Source organism: Lampetra fluviatilis, chromosome 3, assembly GCF_964198595.1.
Source record: "Lampetra fluviatilis chromosome 3, kcLamFluv1.1, whole genome shotgun sequence".
Classification (NCBI taxonomy): domain Eukaryota; kingdom Metazoa; phylum Chordata; class Hyperoartia; order Petromyzontiformes; family Petromyzontidae; genus Lampetra; species Lampetra fluviatilis.
Window position 1 is genome coordinate 28503619 of NC_136277.1, and position 16881 is coordinate 28520499.

General features: G+C 45.8%; 1 protein-coding gene across 1 annotated transcript in view; it reads right to left on the minus strand.

Annotated features, from left to right (window-relative positions):
• Positions 1-16881, minus strand: part of LOC144955813 (integrin alpha-11-like) — a 100546-nt gene that overhangs the window by 20868 nt on the left and 62797 nt on the right. Inside the window, 5 exon segments of the mRNA XM_078886005.1 lie at positions 1164-1274; positions 3354-3499; positions 12094-12260; positions 13608-13738; positions 15555-15758. Coding sequence (XP_078742131.1) covers positions 1164-1274; positions 3354-3499; positions 12094-12260; positions 13608-13738; positions 15555-15758 — 759 coding nt within the window.

The following is a 16881-nucleotide window of genomic DNA, read 5'->3' on the forward strand; positions in this document are numbered from 1 at the left end:
TGCACTTTAAATCTAGATTGGAAACTAATTTCTTTAGAACTGCTTTTTGTGTTTAGTTTGTTGTCCTTCCCCCGTACCTCCAATTGACTATGTATGGTGCGAAAGAAGTTCTACATACATACATGCAGTCGTGGCTGCACGGTTAGGAATCTATTGAGCAGGGCCCAGTCAAGGCAATCAATACCACCGATCAAAGTCCCCTCAGTGAAAGGCGGCTAATTCTCTTCTGCTGTCCTCGTGGTCTGGAACTCCCCCCCCTCCTCCCCAGCCATCCGTGCTGTTGGGTCCTTTCCCTTGCTCAAGTCGAGGCTCAAGAGCTTCCACTTTTATTCTGACGATGACTAACTGCCTCTTTCTCTGCGCAGCATCTTGTGATGCAGTGGCATTTCGATGCTATGTAAAGAAAAAAATGTACTGAATTGTGCACACAAACACTGCCAGTGCCAGGCTGACTCGTGACAACTCGCGGAAGATGGCTCAGCTGAACAAAATAGTTCCGCGGTTCAATTTGCAAGTGCGAGTTCGCGTTTAAAGGCAATGTTTAAAATAATATATGTTTCATGGAAGCTGGTACGTAAGTACGGGTATTCATGAGTAAGGTGCTCGTAAGTCAAGGACAGCCTGTATATAAAAAAAACAATTCTACAACTACATCATAAGGCCTACTTTGCCAGTACCAAAATATAATAATAGGTTTTTTCCCCATTTTTCTGCCAACAAAACTGAAACCTTTTAACATGGAATCATGTTTACATTAACCACAATACCTGCGGTCAGAATGCAAAAAAAACACACACTGATAATGTATGCATTGTCCATGAAATTGATTGGTCCACACCAGAGACAGCTTTCCTTAGAGCCTAGTCTCCATACGGTGTTCGACCAGATGACGCCAAAAGGCGCACAATTCGGGGTAAGCATTTACATCATGATGACTCCTTTGCCAGTACCAAAATATAATAATGAGGTGGTGTTTCGATTTAAAGCTTTCGTGACTGCAGGGATTCATCTTCTTAAGGTCACGTAGAAGGGAAAATAAAACAATAAAATACAATTCTCTTATGAGAATTGTATTTTATTGTTTTATTTTTATTATTTTATTATTTCCCTTCTACGTGACTTTACCGAAATAACCAAGAAAATGAGGTGGTGCTGAAGCTTACCAGGGCCTCGGTGTGCATTGGCCAGTACGCGTCCAGCACAGGGTCCGAGTTGGGGTCTTGGAGGGCGAAGTCGAGCTGGAGGCTGATTGGTCGAACAAAGTCGGTCACCTCCTGGCACCGTGAGACCAGATGGCAGGTGCGATCAGAGCAGGACAATGAGGGAGGGGCATGTGTCCACATCCATACACATAGTCATACACGTGTGCATTTATTACGCACATGTACGCAGGCATACATGCACACGTGCACATTCACACATGCGCGAACATTTCAGTGGTGTCATGAAATAACTTCATAATCCACATGTAGCATTACATTAACCAACGTTAGCTTCATTGGAACACATTGCACTATATTGTTGTTCTTAGACTGATTGTAATACAATTGCAAAATTAAGTTACAGAATGATTACACGCATATATATGATAGACAAGGGAGTAAGTAGTGTGTGTGGCCAACACTGTGCGTGTATGACTAACTTTGCTTCCCAATTGCTGATGATTATACAATTATGTAATGCATGGCCAGGAATCAAACAGATCACTGGCTTCCACCACTCACACACTGTCACAACATCAACCGAAGGCAAATCATAGGTCTACTTGGCCTGAAATACCAAACAAATGAGCGTTTGTCAGCCTGGTCAACCCAGCTAAAAATGTGACATTTTATTGAGAACAGATGTGTATGGCGTCATAAAACCCCTTCCAAAAAACTCAAAACAATGGATGATGCAAACTTGAAAATGCGTCTTATGAAAATAGCACATGCGAACCCAGCTCTGGCAGCATTTGTTTATTTTACCAAAATCTTTCATCATTACCGAAGTCTTTACTGGCATCGTAATTGAAGAAAACATCACTTGGATTGCTGCTCACTGATGTAAGCATTTTAGGCTGCGATCCTCTTGAGCAGCGTGTAGCGGTGGCACAGAGATTCGCGCACGGCACCACAGACCCGGCGACCCACGTTCGATTCCTGGCTACGGCTAACACCAGTGGTAATTGTTGTCTGAACCAGTCCCTGGGCCTCCGTTTCACCAAACCCCAATCAACATCATGGCATGGCGAGGCCTTCATCCAGAAGTGGATTGTCAAAGGTGCTGTAAATCATCTTCTTGGTTCTTTCGGTAAAGTCACGTAGAATGGAAATAATAAAATAATAAAATTAAAACATAATAAAATAATTCTCACGACGTTTCGGCCACAACGCAAGTAGCCGTCCTCAGGTGGAGAACAGGTCTGTCGAGGAGACAGAGTCTGAATGACAAGCCCCAGGCTTGGAGCGACTATTTAAGGTGGGATGGAGGTGCTGTAAATCGCTGTCGTGGCTTTGCTTGAATTGAGAGCATGCGTGGCGAACCACGGTGAACTCTACTCCCATTGCACACTTAGAGCCTTTGCTGGGGGTCAGTGTAACGGGCAGTCACCGGGGACTTTACGTTCAAGCAACAGGGGGCCCGTAACTACCCACAGCAGACTCTACGCCACACGCGGCCAGCACTGTCGGCCAAGCTCAGCCTGCCGAGATTGGGGGGGGGGGGGGGGCGGGGGGGGTAGCATGCGATTCTACTTGGAGGGCGCGTGCCCGGTGGGGGTAGTGTGCGTGCGAGTTTTGGGGCTACAATGTATACATCCAACACTAATGCTCCGAGCAAGCCGCTTTGTGGTTTCTTATTTCCCATTGGGTTCCATTAATTTCGGTTACATACCAGTTCAATTTGAAAACAAAGGGCAGGGTTTCAGGAGATGGATGATGCACGTCTAGACCAACGGGAGAGCTTCTCAGCTGCTTGGCAATCCAATGGTTGATTCTTAGTTATGGTTTGGGTTAGGCCTTCTGTTCGCAGTGGCATATGCAGTGATACAATGTAAAAACAATGGAACTTCAAGTAAACCAGCATGAACAGTAGTGTTTGGAGGACTGGCATTGAGTATCGAAATGTGGGAGATCCACGGAATGACTGCAGTCAGTAGGTCCTGGCAAGAAGGAATTTGGTCCCACCCTCACACTCAGATGTCCATCTCTAGAAGACGAAACCAGTTTCTGCATCCACACTTTCCATGGGAAATAAAAAAAACTCACGTAGGATTAAATTCTAAAATACAGTCGCCGATCCAAGCACTATGCAAGCTTTGCTTCTGAGATCTGGCATGTTCGGGCACATTCAATGTGATTGTGGCCACTCACGTGCAGGTGCAGGCCGATGTCCTGGCAGTACGAGCGTCCGCCCGCCCGTACGCTCAGCTCCCGCTGCAGCGTCCGCTCGGCCGTCTCGTCGAAGAAGGCGCGCGGCGCGACGCGGCTCGCGTCCACGTTGCTCGTGTACGCGAGCCCTGCACGCGGGGACGCGCACGGGACCGCCGCGAAGGCACGCGCGAGAGGGATGAGTGTGGGGGAACGGGGTTCGTGGCGCCGGTGCCAACGGTGGAGTGCATGGGGTCAGGGTGCGTGGCACGCAACGGCAGAAGTAGCAGCATCTGTCAGTACAAATGCAGCCTCAGGGCCCATGCAGACGTCTGGGTACAATGAATTACACGCAGGTTGCTATTTATAATTATCTGTAATATAGGTCGTTTCATCATTATTGAGGTATGTGGGTGCGTGGATGTGTGGCTGGGTAGTTGTGCAGACAGTTGCACAGGTAGGTGGGTGGGTGGGTAGGTGGTAGGATTGTCGACACAAACATAGGTGGGCACTTACGTAGCTAGTTGGAGAGGTCGTTGTATAAGAAGACAGTTGGCTAGGTAGATCGGTAGCAACATAAGTGGCTGGGTAGTTGCTGAGGTAGTTGCATAGTTGCAAAGGTAGGTGAGTGGGTGTGGAACATCTGATACGAATATAATTGAGTTAGTAGATCGAAAACGAAATATGTAGTAGCCAAGTAAACAAAAAACATATGGGACAGTGTTGCAAGTGGTTCACAATAACGTCAAAAGCTCGACACATTCATTAAAACTGCCTTCATATACAGAAATAGTCTGATATTTTGACTGATGGCCCTTGGCTACACAGCAATAACCAATGTTCTTAAGCAGTAAATATTTCCCGAAAAATATCTGCGTATTATAAATGTTCGTGTTGTTTAAAAGGCGGTGTGAATGATGAACGCGTTGAATCTATTTCGAATTGTGTTTGTAAGCTAAGAAGGTATGCTCATGGCCTTTATTAAAACCAGGTGAGAGCTCAATGATACAAGGAGAGTCTGTCGGTGGAAATTCACTGAGAAATACAAGCGCGAGCTTTCAGGAAACAATCCTATGAAAGTAGCAAGTGAGCAAAATTGCATACTTGCGGTGCAGTGTGCACTACAGTGCAAGGTAAACATTTAGAAACCCCTTAAGTTTATATCAATCAACAGCACTGTAATTATATCATTAAAATCTTGTGCACGAATGTAGAGAAAAGGTAACAACGGTCCATTCCTCGCACGCTTTCTCAGGTCTCCCCTGAAAATTAGAAACCGCATCTCAGCGGCCTCTCACCTGAATCGTAACCGAAACGGAAATTGAGAGGAATGCTTTGCATGTCGGGGGTCCCCATTTAGCTGATCCCCCGAGGCACCCAATGCCCCAAACACGTCAACCCTTAATCCCTGCACGCTGCGCCCCACGCTAATAATCATTAGATGTCATACTAACAGGCAGATGTCACGACGAAAGTATGCGAACTCTCCATCCTAAGACCATGTTATCCACAATGCGCCCGCACTCGGATACCAAAAGGTCGGTAGGGTCGAGCCTGATTTATTTTGGGATTTAGCGCTCGGATGAGAACCAGATTGAGAAGACGATATGTTTGGTAAGCTCTGGGTACCAAGGTGGCCAAAAAGTGTCAGTAAGCGTTGTGGGCTTTTATCGGGATGCCCCGGTTTCTTCCCACATGAATCCGAAAGCTCATTAATGGAATTGGCAAGACGTCCCTATGAAGGAGCCTTCTGCAAAAAGAAGTCTTCAAAATCAGTCGTTCCTTCACAAAACAAATGGGGGAATTGTTACATTCTCTTTGGTTCTTTCGGAAAAGTCACGGAGGTAGAAAAATAAAATAAATCAAAAAATAATCAATCACGACGTTTCGATCGCAACACAAGCGGTCATCCTCATGCGGAAAAAATAATCCAGCGGGTGGAACTGCTGAACCAGCGAGAGAGCTGTTACAACAGGGTTATATATATATGTCATATATATATGTCATATATATATAACCTTGTTGTATCATATATAACTTTGTTGTATGATATATAACTTTGTTGTATGATATATAACCTTGTTGTAACAGCTCTCTCGCTGGTTCAGCAGTTCCACTGCTGCATTATTTTTTTCCGCCTGAGGACGACCACTTGTGTTGCGATCGAATTCGTGGTGATAGATTACTTTTTGTTTTATTTTATTTTGTTTAATTTTATTTTTCTACATACGCAACTTTACCGAAAGAACCAAAGAGCATGGATTCCTGCAGTCATGAAAGCTTCAAATCAAAATTGTTACATTGTTTGCAAATGTGCTTAATTTCCCTGTAGAGTTTAAAAATTACTTCCCAATGTCTTCTCATTTTTAATATGTATATATTTATGTTGTTGTTATTATAAATGATGAATGAATGATGAAGGCATTGTACTTTTTTTTCTCCAATTTTTATGAAGTTATGCTTTTAGCTCTTGCCAAAAATTATACATTTGGATCGCACGCAAAGCAGTTGCATCCCTTTTGTGTTAGAGATCAGCAGAGGTGTGGACTCGAGTCATGTGACTTGGACTCGAGTCAGACTCGAGTCATGAATTTGATGACTTGCGACTCGACTTGGACTTGCATAACAATGACTTTGTCCCACCTATGAGATGTGGACTCGAGTCATGTGACTTGGACTCGAGTCAGACTCGAGTCATGAATTTGATGACTTGCGACTCGACTTGGACTTGCATAACAATGACTTTGTCCCACCTCTGGAGATCAGCCCACGGATCCCTTCACGTGACCTCTGGTATACACACGAGGGGGGGGGGGCAGCACTTTTCCACCCACTCTGCCAGCGAGAGTAATATTCATCGCACGGCAATCAAACCAATATTTGTAACTCTCAGAGCTGGATATTTAGCCAATTTTCGGTACAGAACCAAATTATAGTCCGCGGGTTTATTTCTGCAGTCATTGTCGACAGGGCTGAGACATACAACTCACTGACCTTGAGAACCTGGTTTAACCACGGGCGGTTCACTGGATTTGATCCCGGGATCTCAGTTGAGGCAGTGCAGTTGTCAATGCAATGATTGGTCTACACTTCGCGAAAAGTCTTCAAGACTTTGAAGTGTGCAGTAGCACGTCTTGGCAAGGGACAAAGTGGACATTCTATTGGCAGCACTGCAAGCGCTGTGCAGTAATGGAACTTTCTTTAGAGTATTTTTCTTTTATTGAGCAAATGTATTTGTGTTACACGTACAGGGTGCATATGCATGTGCCAGTACCCGTCCTCGTTTGTTATGGAACATCTCTTTGGCAGGAGAAAGTAACCATTACATAATATTCTGTAACGTTACACCTTCTAATCTTTCACTCTGCACTTTGGGAATAAACACCCAGTGCTGTATTTAAATACGGTACACAGCAATTTCAATTTGCTTCATTGCCAATGTGCAACAAGGTATATATACAGCTGCTACATGTGTGTAAATAGTCTGCATGCAAAACTAAAAAAATATATCAATATTAAAATCATTATCTCCCACGACCTGCTCAAAAAATTAATAGGATGGCATTCACGTGATGGAAATTCCATATGTCCATGGTTCGGTCAGTTCGTTCCTATTATTACAACACCTTAGATATTTTGCAAAAGTGAATATTGTCTCTATGGGCTCTCTCCTGGTTACGAATACATCTCATTTATAAATCTCAACCCTTTTGTTCTGTACGATGTTTATACAATTTAACTGAGCATAGTCATATTTTGCACTCCGTGATTGTTTGCTGACACGGAATTCTTTTTAAAAATGAGACGTCTGGTCCCAACAGGCTCCTATCTGGTATTAGATACACGAAGTATATTTGTAATGTCAGCTATTTCTCTTGGTTTTTTTTGTGAATTCAACTTTTAATTTTAAATAAATTGTGTTTTGCACACCAGGTAGAATGACTGTTTTCAAGCCATACACTTCCCGTGAATTTAAAGCAAAGGCAGCCATGGTAAGAACAAATACCACCTAGGCCTGTGCTATTTTAGAGCAACTGAACTCTTTCCTAATAGCCTGTAAATGTGGCACCGCTGCCCATTTACCGCAACAACCCGAGCAACTTGCATCCCACTGGGATTTTTGCACACAGCGTTGAATTACGGTGTTTTTTCTGGAAGACTTTGCTGTTTTTTCCAGGATTTTTCTGTTGCGCGTAGTCACTTTAAGATGTTTCTTGTTCATGTTTTTGTTTTGTTGCGGTTGCACCCGAGTCAAGAGCCGCATTGCTCACAGGGTTATACCTAATTAATGAAACTGAAACTGAAAAAAAACTGAATAAAAAGCGACGCTGGCTGCCAATTCACAAGCTGGTAAACAGCTATGAATGCAATTTTGTCTTCATGATGGCGCGTGAATGAAGACTTTTTGGGGCCAAAATACACAACACAGACCTATCAAACGCCTACTTGCGAAGACTGCGCAATGTCCAGACCTGCGAAATCAATCTGGCTGGTGTGTTTTTCACACTTGTGAAACTTGACGTCCCAATGAATTCCATGACAATGTGACTAGTGACCCACTGCTTGTTTCTCCCCTTTTTTTTTCCCTGCCACATCCATGCAGGCAGCAGAGGCAAACCGGTCCTCCTCTAAATAGAGATGGGTGGCGAGTGTGAATACTGCTGATATAATGTCTCCTGTGCAACCTATACGGGTCTTTTCCCAATATTATGCACAGGCCACCGCCTCTGGTGGTGGCATTGCCAAGCCTTGAGGAGTGCATTGTGGGTGCTGCAGGGCATCTGAGGAGATGATCCGTGGTTTGTTTCTCCTGACATGCAGATTAAATTGAGAACGCAAAATTGTTCCTGTGTAATAGCAGTGACCCAATTCTCCCTAATAAGACAACCTGAATGGGCTCCGCACTTTCTGAATGTCTGGTGTAGGTTGTTGCCACCAGCCTGGAGCCCCTTGTGCTGTTGACTCCCTGGCCCTGTTCAAGTCCAGGCTGAAGACCTTCCCTGTTTTTTCCTCTGGCTATGATTCACTGCCTCTCTCTACAAAACAAAATACATTTTTTTAAAAGTAAAAGAGATATCATAAGTGGACATTACATTGGTGGTATGCCAGCAAGTGACCAAAGCGGACGTTGTGAACGTTTTTACACGATGTTTTCATTTATCTTGCCCGCGATGTGTGTACGTACGTTAGCATGTTGGAACTTCTTTCGCACTGTACGTAGCCAATCATGCTAATCGGGGGTGCGGATCACTTGCAATCCGCTTCAATTCGCCTCGTGTCGATGCGCCATGCACTATTGCGCGCTCTGCACGCATATTTTTTTGTGTGGAAGGGTGTCTCGGTCCACTTTTCCTGATATATCTGCTTTGAATTTTTTCCCTCTGCTTTGCATCGAGTGCCTCTTTTCCTCGCGGGACTTGAGCAGCGTTTTTGACTAAAAATGACCTCAGCAGCGAAGGGAAGGCTGCATTGCCGAATCATTCAGGAATTTTTTTTTTAATGGCTGTAATGCTGCCCGTCTCTAACTCTAAGATTATTTATTTTGCAGCTGTAATAGCCAAAATATTTGACTCAATTTATTTTTTTTCTCTTTCTTCCACATCGGTAAAATATACTTTGATGTTCAAACATCGTCCTACGCCTCTACGGAGGCTGACATCAACATGAGCATGGATCCGAGATCTTCACTGGGAACAGAAAAGTCTGCCCACAGTCAAGACTCAGAATGGATAAAGCTAAAAGAAAATGACGTGGAGTTTTTAAATACCATTTGTGCCTGCAATCACAGGAAGTGTTATAATTTGAATTTCATTATTGTTGCAAGTCTGTGTTCAATAATATCTGCCCAAGTGTGTTCAAGATGCATTGGTGCCCATGAGTATTAACGTTGTATATTATCGCTCCTGTATATCCAACTTTGCCATCATGGTCACGTCATGAGGTGATGAGACATCAACCTTCCTGGACATTTTCAGACAGGAGAGAATCTCATTTCATGCCAGAGGACGATGCCACGAAACTACTCGGCGTGTAATGATTCATCCTCGCGTTGTTTAACGGAATGTCAATTCCACTCAAAAACAACTTCTTGTTTTGCCATTTGGGCGAATGTATAGCCCCTCTCGTGTCTGCAATGGTCAGGGGAACCAGTTGCATATAACGTATAAACATTTTATAGAAGGTCAATCAACAATCATGAATTTAATTAATTGTAGTGCAGTAATCGAATTTAAGCGATGAATTGATGCATCATTACGTTACTTCGCAATTAGCCTCCCTAACCCGCGTAACACTTAGCGGTTGCTCCGTCACGCTCTGTAAAAAGTGTATCGATACAAACTTTAATCGGATGCTTCTGTAAAGTCATCCTTTGAAGCTGATCTAAGCTGAAGTAACAACCTCAACGTTGCCCCTCTGGGATTTGTTGCCTGCCGAGGCGAAGGACTTCAGTTGTGCATCAGACGAAGTCTCGGGCCCGCGAGCTGTGCTCCAAAGACGTTGAATTACGTTTGCAGCAGCTTTCTTGACGTGCGGTGAATTTCCACAGACGGGCGCCGTGGGACCAAGAGTGCCAGGCTGGAAACAGCCGACACGGGGAGAAAGGCCTGCTTTCAATACCCATGGTGCGGGCTAATGTGCAGGTCGAGGCAAGAATTTTTGAAACCATAAACAATGGCGAGATCTCACCAGAGGCTCACGCAACGCAAATGCCACAGTTGAATATGGAAACAAGGCGTTCCATTGCAGTGGGAGCACGGGTTGGGTTGCGCGCGGGGAGAACGGGGAGCTGAGAGGAGGCGAGAGAAGGACAACTCTGGAGGAAGTGAGCACCCCCCCCCCGTCAACAACCCCCCTCCCACCCCGTCGGGGCTTCTTAACGGCAATGCCATTTTGAGGCATGAGCTGCCTTTCACGGGCGGGAGAATAATTTAATCCTAACCACCCGGGTCACGTTGGAAAACAACTAATTTGTGGCCAAAATGTTTGGCATATTTTCGTGATTTCGGGAGTAATAAGGTCACAATTTTGATGCGGTGGCCGGCAGGCTTGTTGCTGCGCTTGCATTGTGCCATCGGCTGTGAGTGGCAATCGTGGAAAGTGGATACCTCGGGACTCGTTGTTAGGCCGCCCTGGCTTCCTTGGCTGGCGCTCGGTCTTGTCGATTCCGGGCCAAGGTTGCTTCATCATACGCTGTGCCGTGGTAATCCTCTCTCTTTTCTCTCCCGTGATTCCATGCCCTGACATCTCCTCCCCCACCCCTCGCTCCTGCCCCACCTTTTGCTCCAATGTACTGCCGTTATTTACCTTTTTTTAGTAAGCATCCTGAGTTTGTGATTGCATTCAGATGCTCATGTAAACATATACAAATGGCATTTTTTACGAAATGACCTTCAGGTGTAATGATTGAAAAGTCAAGCTCCTTACAGCCACCTCGGGCTTGCACTGCATGTAAACACTGCAACATGAATTGTGAATTTGTTAAAGTGCTGAGTTCTAGTAGTGACTTAAAAAAAAAAACAGATAACATTTATTCACTCAGGAACGTACCCTCAAGGGCAGTGTTTTACATTGATAAATGTGCAGTGCATGAGCCGTGGCAGACTTCAACTTCTCAGCATCCACCAACCATCTGTAGCTGCTAGAACAACCGCCTAAGTCCTTGATGCTGCCTAGATGTTACAGGCATTACCCCACTCGAACATTGTGGGGCCTCACTTTAAAAATCATTTGAAAATAGGCTGCAGAGCGGGCACACATAAGGTCAGCGCATACTGTAGCGCAGCTGATTGATCGGCGCGCTACTGAAGGAAATGATTTGCGAGTTAAAATCCCCGCTGAGGTAAACGCGGCTCATCATCCCTCTGGGGATAAAATGAGCACAACCTGGTGGGTTGTGTGAAGTGTTTGTGCTCTGGAGAAACTGAGAGGAGGCTGGCTAAAAGAAAGTGAATTGTCCATTGCTTTCTTAGGCAAGGACATGTGGCTTTACTACAAGACAGCCCGTTGCTTTCACAGATGAAGGCCTCGGCACTGCCAGAAAAGATCAGCACCACTCAACTCTAGCTTTAAAGTGGTAACAACGACCGCTGGATGCTTTCATAAGAGCATACAAATCACATTTTAAATTACAGCCTCGGTAAATGAAAGAAATGTGGTGTAAAATTAGGACAAAAACGAGTCAACCTGGTGGAAATTACATATGGAGTGTACAAAAACAATGAGGCTTATGCCAAATCGTTCGCAGTGAGTTGTCCAAGGGGACTTTATAGCCTGGAACAAGGTGCAAGCGTGGTGAGATGACCACTCTCAATTAAGAATGATACAGTACATATTGATCATTGTGAGTGCTTGTAATTGTAGATTTCCAAAAACGAGTTGTTACCTTACTCATCAGTTATGGTCATCCTAAAGTTGTGAATTGCTTAAGTTCTGTGCTAAACACGAACATTGAAATACAAATAAAATCTCCATCATCAGCGAAGCAACACATTTTACACCCATGGGGGGGTGTGACACTAAAGCCAACGGAAAGCGGACAAACCTCACCGCCGTGTCAAAGTGTCTCTGCTCAAGCGAATACTGAACAGTGCTCTCATTGCCAGTGGTGGCACGGAGCTGGCGGTGGAAATTCCACATTCCTATGGCGGGGGTGCCAGACTGTCTGCAGGGCAGCCGAAGTCGGCGTACAGGTCGTGCACGTGTGCGCGTGCACGGGTCCGATCGTAAAACCGGCGCGACTCACAGATGTCGGAGTCGGGGGTGAGTGGCGAGCGGGCGGTCGCGTGGAAGCACACGGTGGCCGTCACGCAGATGGAGTCCTTCCCGTTGCGCAGGCAGCTCTTGTTGAGCAGGATCACCTTGGGAGGGCTGAAGGTCACCGTGGCGTTCATGTGAACGATGCTGCGCGACCTGCAGCGCGGTTGCGGGAGAGAGACATTTTAATCGGCGCTAGGCAGGAAACTTTATTCATTTTTGAAATGTTCTATAAAGAGGGGTGCGGCGTGTTACCATCATGTTCAAGTTTATTTACCAGCAATGCCGGGCACGGTTGCCACCTTCCAAAGAGCGATATTTTTTTTTAAATTAAATTTACAAATGCACAGTATACTCCACAACCAGCGAAAGAGGCAAACAAACACAAAAGCGGACATTCGGAGAAATGTGTGTGTCAGTGGGGTGAATGCATAATAAAAACAGAGATGGTCAGGATTACGGGTGGGTGGAGTTTGGGTGATAAGGTGAGCAGGCCCATTGTAAAGGGTACGAGGAAAATGAAGCAAGTTGATAAAAATAACAATATGCTAAGGCTAGGTTGCTACTTTCCTAGGTAAAAAGGATATATCACTGTAATAGGACTATCTAAAGTAGCAGAACAGGGGAGGTCTACGAGTAAATGCGTCGTAATTAGTGGTGTAATATTTACCAACGGACAAAATAACCGACTTGTAATGTCCCGGGGAGAAAAAACACACACATTGTGAAGCTGTTTTCAATAAGCAGACTTTTGGCAAAAATAATTGTAACCTTTGCATTATTTCTACACTCAGAATCAGACAGAAACAACTTTCTGGCAACATAACGACAGACATTTAAAAAGAGCTCAATGAAAACAATAAACATTTAAATCCGAACAGTGTTATTTTGCCCTGAGGAGAAAACTTCGCCAAAAATCAAAACTTTTACAACATTCACATTCACAAAACATTCCTTCCCTTTATTAATGCTACCCCTATCCCCTCCCTTTGATGCTGCTAATCCTGCATAATGCACGGGCATAATATGACTTTGAAACCCCCCTGCCCACCTCCTACGCATTTCACAAGTAGTACTAATCACATACCTGTATTTCCCATAAATATGCTAAATTCCTCTTGATATGCAAGTTCTTTTGTCAAGGCGCCCTTCCCCCCTTCCAACCCAGCTTAAATATACGCTCCAAGCGTGGTGGTGTTTCATTCAGACGCTGTCTCCCCAACAGACCTGGTCTTCACCTGAGGACAGCTGCTTGCGTTGTGGCCGAAACGTCGTGAGAATTATTTTATTATGTTTTATTTGTATCATTTTATTACTTCCCTTCTACGTGACTTTACCGAAAAAACCAAGAAGAAGATTCACAAGACCCATCCACGTTTGAAGCCCTGGTGCAGCTGCACCGCCTGCACACTGGCCAGCTACGCCGCTGGGTGGGAGTGGACGACGCAAGTGAGCGAGAGAGCGAGGAGCGGAGGATCTGGGTTTAGTCCCGCGCCACCTCACCGTAACAAGACGGCGTTGCCCAGGGCGCCCACGCTCAGGTCCACGATCCCGTTCCCATCCACGTCGAGGCGAGCGTCCACCGAGCGGCCAAAGTAGACCAGGCTGGAGCTCACGTCCACTGCCGCAACCCTCTGGGGGTACCGGCAACGACAGGGGGCACACAACGCGGTTCCTCATCACCACCTTCAATTAGCCCGGTTGGCTACGTATGGTGCGAAAGAAGTTCAACATACATACCAGCTGTGTCGCGTGCCAGCTAATCGGGCAAGCCACACAAGGTGGGGTTCCATATTTAATTGTTTAACCAGGTGAGAACTCGTGAGACCAGGAGAGGTCTCATTTTCAAGCATGACCAGGGTGGCCAGAAGCTAGCGAAGGCTGGGAATCTCAGGGGTAAGCAACCTTACACACGGGATACAATGGGGAGCTACTTGTGGCCGGGTGGTACCCATGTTAGTTGTTGTAACGTTCTGACCCGCCCCTACTGGACATCTTTGAAAAAGAGCTTCATAGCTCATCGGATTGCTCCAGTGTCAATGAATATTCACATTCTGAGTAGTAGGTTTCAATGAGTTGATGGACTTCCCAGCACTTGTTATCTCTCACCACTGACGTTTGCCATGGCCAGGAATTGAACTCGGGTGGTCAGGTTCATAGCGCAGTCCAAGAATTACTGCGCCACCACTCCCCACCCCCAGTAGTTAACACATGGTGTTAGTTTCCCATCATGCAAATTACACAATTCTCTAAAATATCATGCTTAAATGTTAGTAAAGCTATCTATAAGCAGTACTATCCATATAGCATAGAATTCACATACCTTCCTGTCTGTAAATGTGCACATTATTCACACGTAAACCCTTACCCTGTTACCCTGCCGTGTGCCTATCGTATTACTCTGTACACACTTGAAGGTCAAGTGCTTTGTATCGTTTTCAATTGTGCTGGCCTTTAGCAACGTTCACAAGTCTGACCACGTGCCAACGCTAGCGGCAAATCCAAGCAGACTTTAATATAAATGGATCCATCGCAGCACAACGCTCACATTTTTCATGATCTTACTTCATAAGTTAAAAACATTTTTCCAAGTAAGCGGAGCTTTTTTATGAGGCTAAACATGTCATGCGAGAGCCCCTTGGTATGCGGGTTCACAGCTGTGACGAACAGTGTTCGCCTGCAAGTGATGACGGTGTCCTTGGTACCATTGGTGGCTATTAGCTGTGATGGTGGTTACGGAAATAGCGGTGGTTATGGAAATAGTGGTGGTCATAGCGATGTTGATGGCATTGTGGTTGTAAAGGTGGTGATGACAGCGATCATGGAGGTACCGCTGGTAGTCATTGATTGTGATGGTGATGGTCAGTTGATGTCGCCAATGGTGGTTTAAGTGATGTTGATTCTGCACGTGGGTGTGATGGTAATGATGGAAGTGATGGTGGTGGTGGCAATGGCTGTAGTTGTAATGTTGTCGATAGCGGTCGTGGGTTGTGATGTATGTATGTAGAACTTCTTTCACACCATACGTAGACAGCCGTGCTAATCGGAGGTGCAAGGGAAGGGCAAAAAACTAAACACAAAAATCAGATCTAAAGAAATTAATTTTCAATGTAGATTTAACAGGGCACAGCTCAGAAGGAAGAGCATTCCAGACGGCTGCAGAAGCGCATCTGAAAGCGCGTAATGCAGTGACCATCTTTGTTCGATGGCGAGCCATCAATAGCTCGTGATGGTAGCGACGGTGGTGCCGACGGAGATCATAGTGGAACACGAGACCTTCCGAGATTAGGAAGCCACCGGAATTTAGCACTTTTGAATCCAGATTGAAAACTCATTTCTTTGCAACTACTTTTTGTGTTCAGTGTGTTGTCCTTACCCACACCTCCAATTAGCACGGTTAGCTAGGTACGGTGCAAAAGAAGTTCAACATGCACACACACACACACAGACCTGTGCGGGCTGCGGCCTCAAGGTGCGCCCGCGGCCGTGGTAGATGTAGAGGGCCCCACGGTGGCCGTCCTCCAGCGGGGCCCCCACCACCACGTCCGCCAGCCCGTCCTGGTTGATGTCGGGCAGCAGCGCGATGGCCGAGCCGAAGCGGGCGTCCTGCTGCCGCTCCTCCGCGTGGAGGAAGCCGGCCGGTCGGAACGAGCGCTGGGTAGAGAGAGGAGGAGACCGCGAGTGAAGTTGAAAGTCAATATTCTTAGGTTTTTTCGGTAAAGTCACGTAGGTAAAAAATTAAAATTAATAAAAGTAAAATAAAAATACAGTAAAAATCACGACGTTTTGGACGCAACACAAGCTTCCGTCTTCAGTTGGAACCGTCACAGCACGATAGCTGTATCAAGTAAGTTGTAATTTTTATTTTATTTTTTATTTTACTTTTATTAATTTTAATTTTAATTCTTTACTTACGTGACTTTACCGAAAAAACCTAAGAATATGAATCCTTGCAGTCACGAAAGCTTCAAATCTAGAATTGAAACTCAATATTTTAAACGATCGACGTTTGCACCTTGTGTGCGCGGCAGTGGCACAGCAGCAGAGCGTGCAGGCGGTGCCTCTGTTCTGGGACCCGTCGAACGAAGAGGCCCAGGTATCGGGCAACAAAGAGAGGGAGAAATCGGATGGGGAAGGCCCCATTTCATTCCCTGCAACCGCAATATGCCGTTGGTACGCAGCTTGGCAGAAAGTGGATTTAAAACCGAGTCGTGCGTGCGGCATTGCACCTGTGTGTAAATTCGTTTTGGTCACAGAGAATGATCGTGCAGCGTGTGATGAGTGATGATGACAGTGGTGATAAAGTAGATACAATTTCCAGCCAGCCCGGCGTGAGAACCCACGACAACGGGGTCCGTCCCACGACCCTCTCCTGTCAGCAGTGACCTCGGGAGTGCCCCATGGCTGGCAAGGGTACCGTGATGATGTCACCACCACCTGGTCGTGGGTGCCAGCTGTTGAGTGAGTGAGTGGTGCTGGCCACACCACCTTCAGATGCACTGTGTTGGCCTCCATGAGTTCTTGCCAACAGCACTCTGTGTAGGCTACATGGGCAATGTTTGTGCGTGTGTTTTTGTTAACCTTTGTGCACGTGTCCGTGCTTGCATATGTGTGTGTACCTGCACAAGTGCGGCTACCCATGTATTTGTGTGTGTGTCTTACGTTTGTGTGGGTGAACGAGCTTGCGTGCGTACGAGTGTTTGTACGTACGTCGAACTTCTTTCGCGCCGCATGTAACCAACCGTGCTAATCGGAGGTACGCTGGGGCATGCGGGGG